The sequence below is a fragment of the Bubalus bubalis genome, chromosome 6 (assembly GCF_019923935.1).
Source record: "Bubalus bubalis isolate 160015118507 breed Murrah chromosome 6, NDDB_SH_1, whole genome shotgun sequence".
Lineage (NCBI taxonomy): Eukaryota > Metazoa > Chordata > Mammalia > Artiodactyla > Bovidae > Bubalus > Bubalus bubalis.
The window spans coordinates 50297820-50314839 of record NC_059162.1 but is presented as its reverse complement, the minus strand read 5'-3'; the positions used below and the strand labels follow the sequence as shown (position 1 = coordinate 50314839).

The following is a 17020-nucleotide window of genomic DNA, read 5'->3' as shown; positions in this document are numbered from 1 at the left end:
CATGATCTTAGTTTTTTGATTGTTGAGTTTTAAACCAGCTTTTTACTCTCTTCTTTCACTTTCATCAAGAGGCTCTTTAGTTGCTCTTGGCTTTTCTGCCATAAGGGTGCTCTCATCTGCATATCTGAGGTTATTGATATTTCTCCCAGCAATCTTTGATTCCAGCTTGTGCTTCATCCAGCCCAGCATTTCTCATGATGTTCTATGCATATAAGTTAAATAAGCAGGGTGACAATATACACCTTGATGTACTCTTCTGCCAGTTTGGAACCAATCCATTGTTCCATGTCCAGTTCTAACTATTGTTTCTTGACCTGCATACAGGTTTCTCAGGAAATAGGTAAAGTGGTCTGGTATTCCCATCTCTTGAAGAATTTTCCACAGTTTATGGTGATCCACACAGTCAAGGGCTTTAGTGTAGTCATTGAAGCAGAAGTAGCTTTTTTTTGAATTCCCTTGCTTTCTCTATGATCCAGTGGATGTTGGGAATTTGATCTCTGGTTCCTCTGTGATTTTTTTTTTCCTTAATGTGATTAGTTATATTAATTAACTTTCAAATGTGGAGTATAGTTCTTTTTATACAGTTTTGAGTATGATTCACTAATATTTTGTTGAGAATTTTTACATCTATGTTCATGAAAGATACTGGTCTATAGTTTTCTTTCTTTATAATGTCTCTGGTGTTGGCATTAGGGTTATGCTAGCCTTAGAGAATGAGTTAGTACTTCCTCTCTTTCTATCTTCTAAGTGAGAGTGTAAAGAATTGGCATAATTTCTTCCTTAAATGTTTGGTAGAGTTCATCAATGAACCCATCTGAACCCGGGGCTTTCTGTTTTGGAAAGTTATTAATCATTGATTCAGTTTCTTTAGTGGATATAGGCTTATTCAGATTATCCATTTCTTCTTGTATGAGTTTTGGCAGATTGTGCCTTTTGAGTAACTGGCCAATTACATCTAATTTTATTTAAATTCATGGGCTAAGAGCTGTTTATAATATTTCTGTATTATCCTATTAATGTCCTTGATATTTGTAGTAAAATCTCCTTTTTCATTTCTCGTATTAGCAGTTTATATCTTCCCTCTCTTTTTTTGTTAGTCTGCCTAGAGGCTTATTGCTGTTATTAATCTTCTTGAAGAGCCAATTTTTGGCTTTGTTGATTTTCTCTATTGATTCCCTAATTTTAATTGCTACTCTGGTTTTTAGCATTTTTTTTTCCTTTGGCTTAGTTTGGATTTGATTTGCTCTTCCTTTTCTAGTTTGTAAGATGGAAGCTCAACTGATTAATTTTAGATCTTTCTTCTTTTCTCATATATGCATTCAGTGCATAGATGTTCCTAAGCAGTGCTTTTGCTGCATCCCATGGTTTTCATGTTGCATTGTAGTATTTAGCATAAAATGAAGTTTGAATCATTTTGTCACTTATGTGAATATATGATTATATATTGGGTTCAAGATCCAGTATTATTAAGCAATGATTATTTTTCTCATTCTTTTTAATAATTTATTTGAGGTGCATTTATTCTTCAGTTATACCCACTGTAAACAATTCTAAATAACATTCCAAGCATACAGTTTTTCACATTAGAATAAGATTGAACAATAGCTTTATGTTGCTTTTGTGTTTAGGTTACACATTTGGATATGACTATTCGTGGGCACAGGGGAGAAATGGAACAGAAAATAATTAAACTAGAGGGTACTGTGGAGAAATCAGAGTTGGAACTTAAAGAAAGCAGCAGACAGGTAAATTATTAAAAATTATGTCTTAAATTATTTTAAAAATGACTCCTTAACTAAAAACATATACTATTCACATAAAATGGCTTTTGACTAGAATACATACAGTAAAAATACTGCATTTGAACTGTGCCACACAACTTGTGGGATTTTAGGTTCCCAATCAGGGATTGAATCTGATCCCTTGGCAATGAGAGTGTGGAGTCCTAAACAGTGGACTGCCAGGGAATTCTCAATGATGCATAATTTTAATTATCTTGTACTCGCTACGTTATATTCATTTTCTTCTCTTAAATTTTTCCCCAGCTTTATTGAGGTATAATTGACAATAAAAAGTGGCATGTATTTTAAGTGTACAATGTAATGTTTTAATGGACATACACATTTTGAAATAATTATCAGAATTAAACTAATTAGCATATCTACCACCTCATATACTTTTTTTTTCTTAATAAAAACACCAAGTGTGCAACATAGTATATTTTAGGTATACATATAAGCATCTTATTAGGCACAAAATTCTGGTATTTATGTCAAAGTTATGTTTGTCTCAAGAAAAACGCATTTTAAAATTTTGCCATTTTAAATATACAAGTTTAAAGCTTGACTTACATGGATTGCAGTTATGGAAGAATTATATTTCTTTATTTACATTAACATTGCTCTGTTTAAAATTCAGATAGAAAGTTTGAATGAAAAATTGCAAAATGCCAAAGAACAACTTCGAGAAAAAGAGTTTATAACACTACAAAATGAACAAGAGATAAGTCAACTGAAAAAAGAAACTGAACGGACACGACAAAAGATGAAAGAAATGGAGAGTGTAAGCAAATTATTTTCCTCCTAAGGAACGAGGTTGATACAGATCTTTGTTTTAAACTGATTGGTTTTATATGTGATTGGTATTTAATATGCACAGAAACTGGCTAATTATTTGTGCCAGATATCTATTAATTTCCTTATCTTCTTAATTACTTCATTATTGGTGAGTTATCATGTTATTTGTCTTTACATTCCCTATAGGCATTGGCATGATATCTCTTACATAGTAAATCCATGATATATGCCCACTTGGTCAATAAATAAATATTTTAATTGAGAACCTACTGTGTGATAGAACTGAAGATCAGATATTACTAGGATGCACTACTTTGTCCTTAAAGAACTCTATTCAGAGAATGAATTAACAGATAACAGTATATTATTGATGTCAAGTACTTTGAGTTGACAGATGAATTTTGATAACTTCATATTATCAGTTTGCACGTGTGTTGACTTCTGAACCCATTCTGCCCACTTGCGTTTTTAAAAAGTGAATTTGCTTCTAAGAGCTCTTGTAGATGTAACTTTTTCTTGTTCTTAAATACTATGCTCAGTTTTAAAACTTAGTGTATAGCTCCTTCTGGTGTTTGATTTTACTGTCTCTTCCAGTCATATTTAAACTCCACAAGGGTAACTACTTTATCTCCTGTTTTCTCCTTTATCCTCAATACCTATAATAGTACATATCACATAATAAGCATGAATAAATACTAGTTGAATTATATATATATTAAACAGGGTCTCTGAGAGCAAGTTTGGGTTCTAGTGAGAAAAAGAAAAAGATTGTTGACTCAGTTGTTTCATGTTCTCAAACAAGGGCTGGCTAAAAGTATTTACATGAGATTTATACTGATACACAATGGGACCTGGGGCCCCCATTCTAGACATCAGGTTCCTTGTGCTTTGTACTGGTTTCTTTCTTTCTTATCAGTCCTAAAGTTAAGTGTCATTACCTATCATCTTATCTATGTCATCAAGCTGATTTAGAACTAATTGACTTTTTACTGAATTTTTTTTCCTCCAGAAATAGAACTTTACTAGGGATTTAACTTGGAGAAGGCAATGGCATCCCACTCCAGTACTCTTGCCTGGGAAATCCCATGGATGGAGGAGCCTGGTAGGCTGCAGTCCATGGGGTTGCTAGGAGTCGGACACGACTGAGCGACTTCCCTTTCACTTTTTACTCTCATGCATTGGAGAAGGAAATGGCAACCCACTCCAGTGTTCTTGACTGGAGAATCCCAGGGATGGGGGAGCCTGGTGGACTGAAGCGACTTAGCAGCAGCAGCAGCAGCCGCAGGGATTTAACTGAGGAATTTAACAAGAGCTCTTAGGAATTTCAGAGAGAATAGCAGCAGTCCCAGTAACAAATTTCACTTTTGCAGAGAATAAGGTCATCCTTAACCCAGCTGTGTGGATTAATGGTGGGCTTTATTTATACCAGTATTTTCTCCATCTTTGACATGGATAATCAAATATTAACTTCTTTCTTCTCTTTATATTATTATGTATTCTGTCATGTTACTTCATACTGTTAAAGGATTATGCAGCTTTCATATTGAAGGTGTGCAAAATATACCAGTGAGTCCTAGATTTATTACAGTACTTGTGTCATTTTCTTACTATTAAAAAAGTTTTTATTTCCTGAATATGAGTTTCACAGTGGTTTATATTCATTTATGTTAAAATATATAGACATTTAGTTGGGAGGGAGTATGTCACTTATTAAAAGAGAAATCAGAGTAAGAAATAGGTTATCTGAGTCATTTTATTTTGAAACCTACAAATGTCTTGTGCACTTCAGGTTATGAAAGAGCAGGAACAGTACATTGCAACTCAGTACAAGGAGGCCATAGATTTGGAGCAAGAATTGAGACTAACTCGGGAGCAGATGCAGAACTCTCATACAGAATTGGTGGAGGCTCGTCATCAACAAGTCCAAGCACAGAGAGAAATAGAAAGGCTCTCAAGTGAACTTGAGGAAATAAAGCAACTCTCTAAAGAGAAAGTAATTCCTATTCTTTCCTATTCTAATTTTACCTTATTGAAAATCTTAAAGTTTTTAACATTTGCTTGTTTTGACAGTAGAATATTGTTCTTATAAAAGTTGTGTTCCATAGCAGTGTAAATGTACTTTAAAATAGTTAAGGTGATAAATTTTGTTTTATGTATACATTACTCAAAAAAAAAAAAAACACCTGTGTTATATTTAGCCTAGCATTGTAGTGTAATTAGGAAGTCTCTCAGAACTGAATTTTAGTCAAACTGGTTAGTTTTCAATAACATAAGTTATAAAGCACTTTCAGACTTTGAACTGAATTTGAGCTACCCCTGGGACAGAAAAAGAAATCTAATGCATCTTTTTTAAGTAAAAAGTTTTGCATTTGTAGCCATTTATAGATGAAAACTATCTAGATTTATAACTGTTAGATACCTGCAGTCTAGAACCTTGGGGAGGAAAAGTGCTTTTAAATAGCAAGACTACTAATATAAATTGTATTTCCCTAGTATTACATAGACAATTAACAACTTGCCTTAAAAATATTTAGATTAATATGCTTGGCTTAATTACTTAGACTTCAAGAAAAATGTATTTATTGATATTCTACAAAAGTTCTTGTGATTTTTCTGCTTTCTACTATGGTTCTGTGGTTCTAATTCAGTATGGATTTTGAATGAAAGTGTTTTTACATTTAGTTTTGGTTAACCTGATGGCATTTTTATTCACATTTCTGGATGGTTAGACTAATAAAAAATATATAGGGAATTTTTATTAGACTATGTCAGGTACTTGGGAGTCTACTAGGAGAAGGGAAGCTATCTACTTTTATCTCATTTCTGTCCTTATCAGTGATATCTAAGTGTTGTATAATTGATTTTATCTGATAAACAAGGTCAATTAATCAAATAACTAATTGAAAGTGGAGAATTATTAAGAATGACAGTTTAAATATTATATTTTAACCCCAAATTCTAAATTTACAGTCATTTGTTAACCTTTTAATGTGGAACCAAATCTTGGCTCTTTGTATATGGGTAGGGTCACTTGATTACATTCCACCTAGTTTTTCTTGCATAAACCACACTGATATGCCATCATCTATAGCTTCCAATTTGGTTTTTTAAGAGTTAAGAGACATTCATAAATCAGTCAGAGGACAGCATCTCATATTTTGTATGAGATTTCCCATGATATTTTACAATGAATTAGGTAGCAAACATTTGTGAATCACTTGTTGAATTGTCTCAAAGCATATAACTTTAGTTTTCATATAAAAACATTCCTTTTGCATGTGCATTTCATCTGTATTCATAATGTGTAATAAAATTACATAATTGTAGTTGAAAACACAGCTGTCATAGATACGTTTGATAAATGCATAACTGTAGATAAGCAAACAGCACATATGGTGAGCAAAAATACCTAGGCATGTCTAAAGAGGAGACTACTGGCTAAGTTCAGTGTTCCGTGATTATTAGTTTATTTTACAAAAAGCATTGATTAGTGAACTTATAATAAACACTATACTGATACTTTCCCATTAGTACTCTCTTAAATATCTAGATTAAATTCTAGATTGTTACACTTTTTAAAGTGTACATTTAATAAGGTAACTGTGTATGAGTGTTCATACAGTATTACAAAAGATTAAAGTACTTCCATAAATGTACTGAATTGTTTAGCTACAGTAACCAAATAAACAAGTAGTGTAACCTTTACTTAATATGTCATTTTCAAGGAAGCTCATGGAAAATATTTAGCTGAAGAACTGGGGGCTTCTCAAGTACGTGAAACTCAGTTAGAAGCAAGAATGCAAGCAGAAATCAAGAAATTGTCAACAGAAGTAGAATCTCTCAAAGAAGCATATCATCTAGAGGTAAAGAAAAATTTAAGTTGTTCCATTACTCCCTGCTAAAGTGTGTTGATCTATCTGAACAAAGTATAAATCTAGTCTTTAAATGTTTATTATAGAGAAACACATTTGGTCTTTTCATTTCTGGTAGGCTGAACATATTATTTTCACTTCATATTCCAATATACTAATACTCTATGGGTTAAGAGCTTGAATTCTTTAGCCAGGCATACTGGTTCTAAATCTCAGTTCATTACTTGGTACTTATGTAACCGTAGGCAACTAACTTAACATCTCTGACTAAAATGGATATAATAATGCTATCTATTTCATAGAACTGTGTGGAGAATTAAATGAATTAATGTAGTTAATGTTCTTACACCAGAGCCTGGCACATTATTATCATTGTCATAACTTTTTATAAAGTAACACTTGCCAAAACTACTTGGAGGTATTTAATAACCAATGTAAACAGTTTCATGTGATGTCAGTCTATTAATGTGTGGTAATTTTCAAGGTTTGCACTGATCATAAGTTAGAGCAGCAATACGATAATTTGCCCTTTATCAGTATGTCCTGAGCCTTTACAGAGATGGACAGTGTTATCAATTAGAATAGCATTTCTTGTCTTTTTTTAAACTGTATTTGAAGATATTCAAATTTAAGGTTCCTTATGAAGTGTTCTAATAAAGCATTTTTCTGGATGGTGCTTGTTGCAAATGTTGTTGTTTAGTCACTAAGTCACGTCCAACGCTTTTTGACCCCATGGATTGCCTCACGCCAGACTCCTCTGTCCTCCACTATCTCCTGGAATTTGCTCAGATTCATGTCCATTGAGTCAGTGATGCTGTCTAACCATCTCAAAGACATTTATATTAAACTCGTTTTGAGGAAGTTTGGATAACATCTTTTTGAGGAATAAATTGTGTTTTTGGTCAACATGTCTTGCTTAAATGCATTTAGAGTCAAATCTCTTTGAAAACATTGTGTCTGCCAAACAAAACAAATTTGCGTGCTCAATCCAGTCCTAAGGCCAAGTGATTACAACCTTTAGTCTTTGGAGACAAATGTGAATGCTGATGAGTTCAGCATAATTATTTTATATTAGCTGGTCAATGTGGTGATCTTTGGTAATAATTGGTCCATCTCAAGTATTTGCCGGCAGCAACTCAATAAGCTTTTTTTTACATGGTCTATATTTCTACTTTTATTTTAATTATCCAATTTTTTACTTTTAGTTTTATAAGCCTCTTGAAATTATTTATAAACAGATAGTACAAATAATGAATTGTAAAAATTGGTTCTAGTATTGCTGTTTAATATCTTATATTAATATTTTATATGCAGCATATGAAAATACCTAATATGGACACTTTCACAGGGGCTGCCACTGGTGGCTTTGAAGCTGTTGGGGATGAAGGCACCCAGCACAAAGCTTTTCTGGTTAGACCCCAGACATGTAGGTCTGATTAACTCTTGTGGTGGTATAGAAGGTTGAAAGCTCTACATAGGAACATGATGTGAGTGGAAGAGACCTGTCATTATGCAAACAGTATGGCACTCATAAGCAGACAGTAAAAACACTCCTCTCAAAGAGACCAGCACTTGTGTCACAGTGCAAGTTAGATGCTTGTGGAACAGCTTTTGATAAATGAGATCTTCCAGCCAGACAGTGATTCCTTTGGACCCATTACCTTATATTCATGATCAGATTGGATCACCACCCATCCTGAGGCTCCCCAAGACTTTTGAATAGTTTTTCAATGATCCTTACAGAAAGACACCCTCCCAGAGAAATGCAATATTTATATACAGTGCATTGGATCTCTGCTGCTGCTGCTGCTAAGTCGCTTCAGTCGTGCCCGACTCTGTGCGACCCCAGAGACGGCAGCCCCTGGCTCCCCCGTCCCTGGGATTCTCCAGGCAAGAACACTGGAGTGGGTTGCCATTTCCTTCTCCAATGCGTGAAAGTGAAGTCGCGCAGTCGTGTCCGACTCTTCGCGACCCCATAGACTGCAGCCTACCAGGCTCCTCCATCCATGGGATTTTCCAGGCAAGAGCACTGGAGTGGGGTGCCATTGCCTTCTCCGATTGGATCTCTAGGAAACACCAAAGTTATCAGTGTTTATGGCAAATGACTTAAAGGCTATTGTGAAGTATTTTTGTATGGCTTGATAGTAAAGCTCCTAGAACCAGTTTCTGTCTCTGCAAGGTTCCAAACATTTGGAAGAAGCTGACCAGTGCCCGGAAACCCTTTTCCCTATCCATTTACACAAGTTACAGCATGCTATTGGTTGCAACATTATTGAGGGTTACAGAGCTCTTGTGAAGTAGATTGAAAATGAATCTGCTAACATACCTAGAGTCCCTCCAAAACATAGTCATGAGGATAATATGAATTTGCCCAAACCTGTGGGAACCTTTAAGGAATGAAAAGAGTGGATAATAAAATGGATAATAAAATTTTCCAAAAAAAGAACCTTCAAATAGGAGTAATTAAAATAAATACTTGCAGGTTAAAAAATATATATATAGGTTTGTTGTGGTTGTTCTTAAGAAAGATGTTTTTAAAGTGTGTTTGTTGTTTGAATATAAAATGAAAGTGTGTTATTAAATAGGAAAAGGGATTGATAATTTTAACTAATTTTTAAAATACAGGCTTTAGAATTGTCAGGAAACTCAATTGCAAAGCTGATTTTCTCAATAAAATGAGATTTTTTTTTAACTTTATTATGGAAAATTTTTAACATATTCAGAAGTAGAATGGTATAAATTTTCCTATATATTGTTATTGTTGTTCAGTTGCTCAGTCATGTCCTACTCTGCTACCCCATGGACTGTAGCACAGCACGCTTCCCTGTTCTTCACCATCTCCTGGAGTTTGCTCAAACTCATGCCTATTGAGTCAGTGATGCCATCCAACCATCTCATCCTGTCCTCCCCTTCTCCTCCTGCCTTCAATCTTTCCCAGCATCAGGGTCATTTCCAATGAGTGGCCTCTTTGCATCAGGTGGCCAAAGTATTAGAGTTTCAGTTTCAGCATCAGTCCTTCCAATGTATATACAGGGTTGATTTCCTTCAGGATTGACTGGTTTGGTCTCCTTGTTGTCCAAGGGACTCTCGAGAGTTTTCTCCAGCATCACAGTTCAAGGATATCAATTCTTTGCTGCTCAAGCCTTTTTTATTGTCCAGCTCTCACATCCATACATGACTACTGGAAAAACCAGGCTCTGACTATGCAGACCTTTGTAGGCAAAGTAATGTCTCTGCTTTTTAATACTATATCTAGATTTGTCATAGCTTTTCTTCCAAAGACCAAGCGTCTTTTAATTTAATGGCTGCAGTCACCATCGACAGTGATTTTGGAGCCCAAGAAAATAAAGTTTGTCACTCTTTCCATTGTTTACCCATCTACTTTCCATGAAGTGATGCAACCAGATGCCATGATTTTCATTTTTTGAATGTTGAGTTTTAAGCTAGCTTTCATCAAGAGGCTCTTCAATTCCTCTTTGCTTTCTGCCATAAGGGTGGTGTCATCTGCATATCTAAAGTTATTGATATTTCTCCCAGCATTCTTGATTCCAACTTGTGATTCATCTAGCCCGGCATTTTGCATGATATAGTCTGCATATAAGTTAAATAAGCAGGGTGACAGTATACAGCCTTGACGTACTCCTTTCCTGATTTGGAACCAATCCATTGTTCCATGTCTGGTTCTAACAGTTGCTTCTTGACCTGCATACAGGTTTCATAGGAGGCAGGTAAGGTGGTCTGGTATTCCCATCTCTTTAAGAATTTTTCACAGTTTGTTGTGATCTACATAGTCAAAGGCTTTTTCATAGTCAATGAAGCAGAAGCAAATGTTTTTCTGGAATTCCCTTGCTTTTTCTATGATCCAGTGGATGTTGGCAATTTGATCTCTGATTGCCTTTTCTAAATCCAGCTTGTACATCTGGAAGTTCTTGGTGCATGTACTGTTGAGACCTAGCTTGAAGGATTTTGAGCATTACCTTGCTCACATGTGAAATGAGCATAATTGTATGGTAGTTTGAACATTGTCTGGCATTGCCTTTCTTTTGGATTGGAATGGAAACTGACTTTATTCAATATTATGGCCACTGCTGGAGTTTTCCAAATTTGCTGGCATATTGAGTTCAGCACTTTCACAGCATCATCTTTTAGGTTTTGAAATAGTTCAGCTGGAATTTCATCACCTCCACTAGCTTTGTTTGTCTTGATGCTTCCTGCTGCTGCTACTGCTGCTAAGTCACTTCAGTCTATCTGATTCTGTGCGACCCCATAGATGGCCTCCTACCAGGCTCCTCTGTTCTTGGGATTCTCCAGGCAAGAACAGTGGAATGGGTTGCCATTTCCTTCTCCAATGCATGAAAGTGAAAAGTGAAAGTGAATTCGCTCAGTCGTGTCTGACTCTTAGCGACCTCATGAAAGCCCACTTAACTTCACTCTCCAGGATGTCTGGCTCTAGGTGAGTGATCACACTGTCGTGGTTATCTGGATCATTAAGTGCTTTTTTGTATTTGTTGTTGTTCAGTCTCTCAGTCATGTCTGACTCTACATCCTCATGGACTGCAGCATGCCAGGCTTCCCTGTCCTTGCTGTCCCTGACCATCTCCCAGAGCTTGCTCAAACTCATGTCCATTGAGTCAGTGATGCCATCCAACCATCTTGTCCTCTCATCATCTTTTTTGTATAGTTCTTCTGTATTCTTGCGTCTCTTAATATCTTATGCTTCTGTTTAGTCCATACTGTTTCTGTCCTTTATTATGCCTATCTTTACATGAAATGTTCCCTTGGTATCTCAGATTTTCTCGAAGAGATCTCTAGTCTTTCCCATTCAGTTGTTTGCCCTTACTTCTTTCCTATATATTGCTCAGCTTCAATAATTTTCAACTCATGTCTGAGTCTTGTGACCCCATGGACTATATGTAGCGTGCCAGGCTCCTCTGTCCATGGGATTCTCCAGGCAAAAACACTGGAGTGGGTTGCCATTTCCTTCTCCAGGGGATCTTCCTGACCCAGGAATTGAACCAGGGTCTCCTGCATTGCAGGCAGATTCTTTACCAAGAAGCCCGCTCATGGCCAATTTTACTTAATTTGTAAGTATGTTGACTATTTATTTTACATAAAAGGAAATACTTTTGAGAATGAAGAAAAGTGCTGTTACTAATTACACCAGAACACCAGGCATAAAACCTAGACAATTGTAGGTAAACTGGAAAGTATGATCACCATATCTTTAACCTCTCTCATTTCTCTTTTTTCCCTTTCTCACATATCCTGTAATTTTGAGGGAAGGAAATCCAAAACACGATTGTTTCATCAATAAGCATTTCAATAAATATATTGAAAGATAAGAACTATTTAAAAAAAAAAAACCACAATGCCATTTTTATACTTATAATTTGACTATAATTCCTTGATATCATCAAACATGTAGTCATTGTTCAGATTTCCTCAATTTTGTCTTCCTCAAAAATGTCTTTATAGCTGATTTCTTCAAATCAGTATCCGAAAGTAGTCCATTGTACTTAGCTGTTCTTAAGTAAATTTAAGACTATTTTCCCTCTAATATGTTGTTTGTTGAGAAATTATGTTTGTAACTATAAACAATTTGCTTTTATTTCAAGTGGAAATGGAAAGCATTAGAATGTTATTGAAACCAACTTTATCCTATTTTCTTTCTTCCATTCCTTTTCAATTTGGGGGCTTTGTAGATGATTTCACATCAGGAAAACCATGCAAAGTGGAAGATTTCTGTTGACTCTCAAAAGACTTCTGTTCAGCAACTAAATGAACAATTAGAGAAAGCAAAACTAGAATTAGAAGAAGCTCAGGACACTGTAAGCAGTTTGCATCAGCAAGTCCAAGATAGGAATGAAGTAATTGAAGCTACAAATGAAGCATTACTTATTAAGGTAAGTGAACATATAAAATATATAAAGCAGAAATCAGTTCAGTTCAGTTCAGTTCAGTTGCTCAGTTGTGTCTGACTCTTTGTGACCCTGTGAATCGCAGCACGCCAGGCCTCCCTGTCCATCACCAACTCCCAGAGTTCACTCAGACTCACGTCCATCGAGTCAGTGATGCCATCCAGCCATCTCATCCTCTGTCCTCCCCTTCTTCTCCTGCCCCCAATCCCTCCCAGCATCAGAGTCTTTTCCAATCAGTCAACTCTTCGCATGAGGTGGCCAAAGTACTGGAGTTTCAGCTTTAGCATCATTCCTTCCAAAGAAATCCCAGGGCTGATCTCCTTCAGAATGGACTGGTTGGATCTCCTTGCAGTCCAAGGGACTCTCAAGAGTCTTCTCCAACACCACAGTTCAAAAGCATCAATTCTTCAGCGCTCAGCCTTCTTCACAGTCCAACTCTCACATTCATACATGACCACAGGAAAAACCATAGCCTTGACTAGACAGACCTTTGTTGGCAAAGTAATGTCTCTGCTTTTGAATATGCTATCTAGGTTGGACATAACTTTCCTGCAAGGAGTAAGCATCTTTTAATTTCATGGCTGCAGTCACCATCTGCAGTGATTTTGGAGCCCAGAAGAATAAAGTCTGACGCTGTTTCCACTGTTTCCCCATCTATTTCCCATGAAGTGATGGGACTGGATGCCATGATCTTCGTTTTCTGAATGTTGAGCTTTAAGCCCACTTTTTCACTCTCCACTTTCACTTTCATTAAGAGGCTTTTTAGTTCCTCTTCACTTTCTGCCATAAGGGTGGTGTCATCTGCAGAACTATAATGAAGTAAATTTATGACCGATTTCCCCATAATCAGAATTCCTAGAGTTTGTAGAACACTTAATAACCAAAAATTGACCTTTTGAATAAAAGACCCTTTATTTAGAAGATACTGAATTTGGAGATTATTAATAAGAAATGTATCATATTGCCTTAAGATAAATAATTATGTTCAAACATGAACTTTAAAAAAAACTTTTTTTTGGTGAGAACATTTAAGTTCTACTTTTTCAGCAAGTTTCATTTATACACTGGTTTTATCAACTATAGTCATCATATTATACATTAAACCCTCAGTCATCTTATACCTGAAAAGCTGTACCCTTTGAGCAACCTATTTTGCTCACCTCCCAATCTCCTAGTCTCTGGCAACCACTCTCCTGCTATTTCTATGAGTTTGGCTTTTTCTTTTTTTTTTTAAGATTCCACATTCAAGTAATATCATGCAGTATTTGTCTTTCTCTGTTTTATTTCACAATGGTCCTAAAGGTCCATTGATGTTGTTCCAAAGGGCATATTGTATATTTCATTGTATATGTATTTACCACATCTTCTTTATCCATTCATCAATGGGTACTTTTTTCCTTCTCTGAGCTAACTGTGAATAATGTTGCAATGAACACAGGAGTGCATTTGATAACCTGTTTTCATTCCCTTTGAATATATACCCAGAAATGGTGTTGCTGGGTCATACGACACTCCTATTTTTCATTTTTGGAAGAACCTCCACGCTGTTTCCCTTAGTGCTTGTACTAGGTAGCTTGCCTACCAACAGTAAACATGGTCTCCCCTTTCTCCATACCCTTGGCCAACACTCATTTCTTGTCTTTCTATTGACAGCCATTCTGGTGGGTGTAAGGTGATATCTCATTTGATGTTGATATGCATTTCCCAGAAGATTAGTGATATTGAGTACCTTTTCATATACTTATTGGCCCTTTGTATATCTTCTTTGAAAAAATGTATATTCAATTCCTCTACCTTTTAAAAAACTGAATGGTTTGTTTCTTTGCTATTAAATTATATGAGTTCTTTATGTAGTTTAGATATTAACTCCTTATCAGATAAATGATTTGCAGACATTTTCTCCCATTTTGTATGTTGCCTATTTACTGGTTTCCATTGCTGTGCAAGAACTTTTTAGTTTGTATAGTCCCTGTTTTTTATTTTTGCTTTTGTTGCCTTTACTTTTGTTATCAAATCCAAAAAATCATTGCCATGCCCAATATCAAGATGCTTACTCTCTATTTTTTCTTCACTCTCAGTTTGAGTTGATTTTTGTGTATGGAGTAGGACTAGGGTCCAGTTTCATTCTTTTGCATCTGGCTGTCTGGTTTTCCCAGCGTGATTCATTGAAGATAATTATTCTTTGCCGATTGTATGTTCTTAGTTCCTTTGTCATAAATTAACTGGCTATACATGCATAGGTTTATTTCTGGGCTATCTATTTTGTTCCATTTATCTGTGTGTCCATTTCTATACTACTGTGTACCATAGTGTTTTTATTATTGCTACTATAGCTTTGTAATATGGTTTGAAATCAGGAAATATGATGTTTCCAACTTTGTTATTTCTTAAAATTGTTTTAACTATTTAGGGTCTTTTGTGGTTCCATTAAAATTTTAGGATGGCTTGTTCTATATCTGTGAAAAATACTGTTGAAATTTTGATAGGGGTTGAATTGAATCTACATTACTTAGGATAGTAAGGACATTTTCACAATATTTTTTCTTCCAACTAGTTCATGAGCACAAAATATCTTTCCATTTATTTGTATCTTCACTTTCTTTCATCAGTATCTTACAGTTTTCAGTGTACAGGTCTTTCACCTCCTTGGTTAAATGTATTCCTAGGCATTTTATTCTTTTTGATAAAATTGCAAATGGAATTATTTTACTAATTTCTCTTTCTGATAGTTCATTATTAATATATAGAAATACAACAGATTTTTATATACTAACTTTGTATCCTTCTGTTTGCCAAATTCATTTACTAGTTCAAACAGTTTTTTTGGTGGTCTTTAGGGTTTTCTATATATAATATCATGTCATTTGCAAACAGTTACAGTTTTACATCTTCCTTTCCAATTTGGATTCCTTTTATTCCTTTTTTTCCTCCTGATTTCTCTGGCTCCTACTCCCAATACTATGTTGAATAGAAATGGTGAGTGAGCCAGCCCCCTTGTCTTGTTCCTGATGTTAAAGGAAATGCTTTCAGTTTTTCACTGTTTAGGGTTATGTTAACTGGACTTGTTATATATAACCTTTATTATCTTGGTGTACATTCCGCCTGTACCCACTTGTTGTGTTGTGCATTTTCATCATAAATGAATATGGAATTTTGTCAAATGCTTTTTCTCCATCTATTAAAATGATTATATAATTTTTATCTTCTTTTTATTAATATGGTATCACATTAATTTGCAGATGATGACCCATCCTTACGTCCCTGGAACTAATCTCTCACTTGATCATGGTATAGGATTCTTTTAACGTATTGTTGAATTCAGTTTGCTGTTATTTCTTTTAAATATTTATTTATTTTAAAATACTTTTTATTGATACTGGAATATATCGTTTTACAGTGTTTTAGTTTCTGATGTACAGCAAAGTGAATCAGTTTTGGGAGGTTTTTTAAAATTATTATTACTGATTCAGTCCCCTTACTGGTAATTGGTCTATTGGGATCTCACTTTATATTTCTTCATTATTTGGTCTTGGTGGGTTGTAAGACTTATCTATTTTTTTCTTGGCTGACCAATTTGTTAGTGTATAATTGTTCATAGTAGTCCCTTATGATCCCTTATCTCTTTGGTATCAAGTTGTAACATCTCTTTCATTACTGATTTTATTTAAGTTCTCTCTCTTTTTCTCTTATTAAGCCTTGCTAATGGTTTGTCTATTCTGTTTATCTTTTTTAAGAACTCAGCTATTAGTTTCATTAATCTTTATATTGTCTTTTTAGTCTGTCTTGAATTTACTTCCACTCTGATCTTTATTTCATTCATTCACCTAACTTTGGGCTTAGTTTGTTCTTCCTTTTCTGTTTCTTTAAGGTAGAAATTTAGGTTGTTTTATTGGTGTCTTTCTTGTTTCTTACTATATAAATACAGTGTTTATCACTATAAATTTCCCACTTGCATCTGCTTTTGCTATGTCCCATAAGTTTTGGTTTAGTATATTTCTGTTTTAATTTGTCTGAAGATAATTTTTTATTTTTCTGTTGATTTATTCTTTGACATGTTGGTAGTTACATCACATGTTGTTTAATCTCCACATAATTGTGGGTTTTCCAGTTTTATTCTTATAATCGATTTCTGGTTTTCTACCATTGTGGTTGGAAGATGCTTTATAGGATTTTAATCTTCCTAAATTTGTTTTTGTTTTGTTAATCTTCCTAAATTTATTAAGACTTGTTTTATGACTTAACATATGATTCATCCTGGAGAATGTTCCATATTCACTCCAGAAGAATATGTACACTCCTGCCCTGTGTTGGATGAAATGTTCTGTAACTGTTAAGTCTATTTGGTCTAACTTACGGTTCAAGTCCAATGTTTTCATAATGATTTTTTGTATGGATGATCTATCTATTGATGAAACTAGGGTATTGAAGTCCCCTACGTTTATATATGCTTATCTCTTTCTCCCTCTGGTCTGTCAATACTTACTTTATATATTTGGGTATTCCTGTGTTTTTTAGGTACAAAATATATACAAATATTCTTTTCTTAGATTGACTCCTTTAGCAATATATAATGACCTTCTTTGTCCCTTGTTACACTTCTGGCATAAAGTCCAGGGAGACACTTGTAATTTGAAACAGGCTTGAGGGAGAAGGT

The 17020-nt window shown here is 34.9% G+C and overlaps 1 protein-coding gene across 18 annotated transcripts in view; it reads left to right on the top strand.

Moving 5' to 3' along the window:
* CCDC18 (coiled-coil domain containing 18) overlaps positions 1 to 17020 on the top strand; it is a 112264-nt gene that overhangs the window by 81285 nt on the left and 13959 nt on the right. For 17 of the 18 annotated variants that reach the window (XM_045166087.1, XM_045166091.1, XM_045166090.1 and 14 more), the window contains 5 exons: positions 1629 to 1745; positions 2419 to 2562; positions 4366 to 4569; positions 6302 to 6439; positions 12151 to 12351. In XM_045166087.1, the coding sequence (XP_045022022.1) occupies positions 1629 to 1745; positions 2419 to 2562; positions 4366 to 4569; positions 6302 to 6439; positions 12151 to 12351 (804 nt within the window). The remainder of the gene's footprint in view (positions 1 to 1628; positions 1746 to 2418; positions 2563 to 4365; positions 4570 to 6301; positions 6440 to 12150; positions 12352 to 17020) is intronic. The other variant, XM_045166083.1, reaches the window with a different exon arrangement.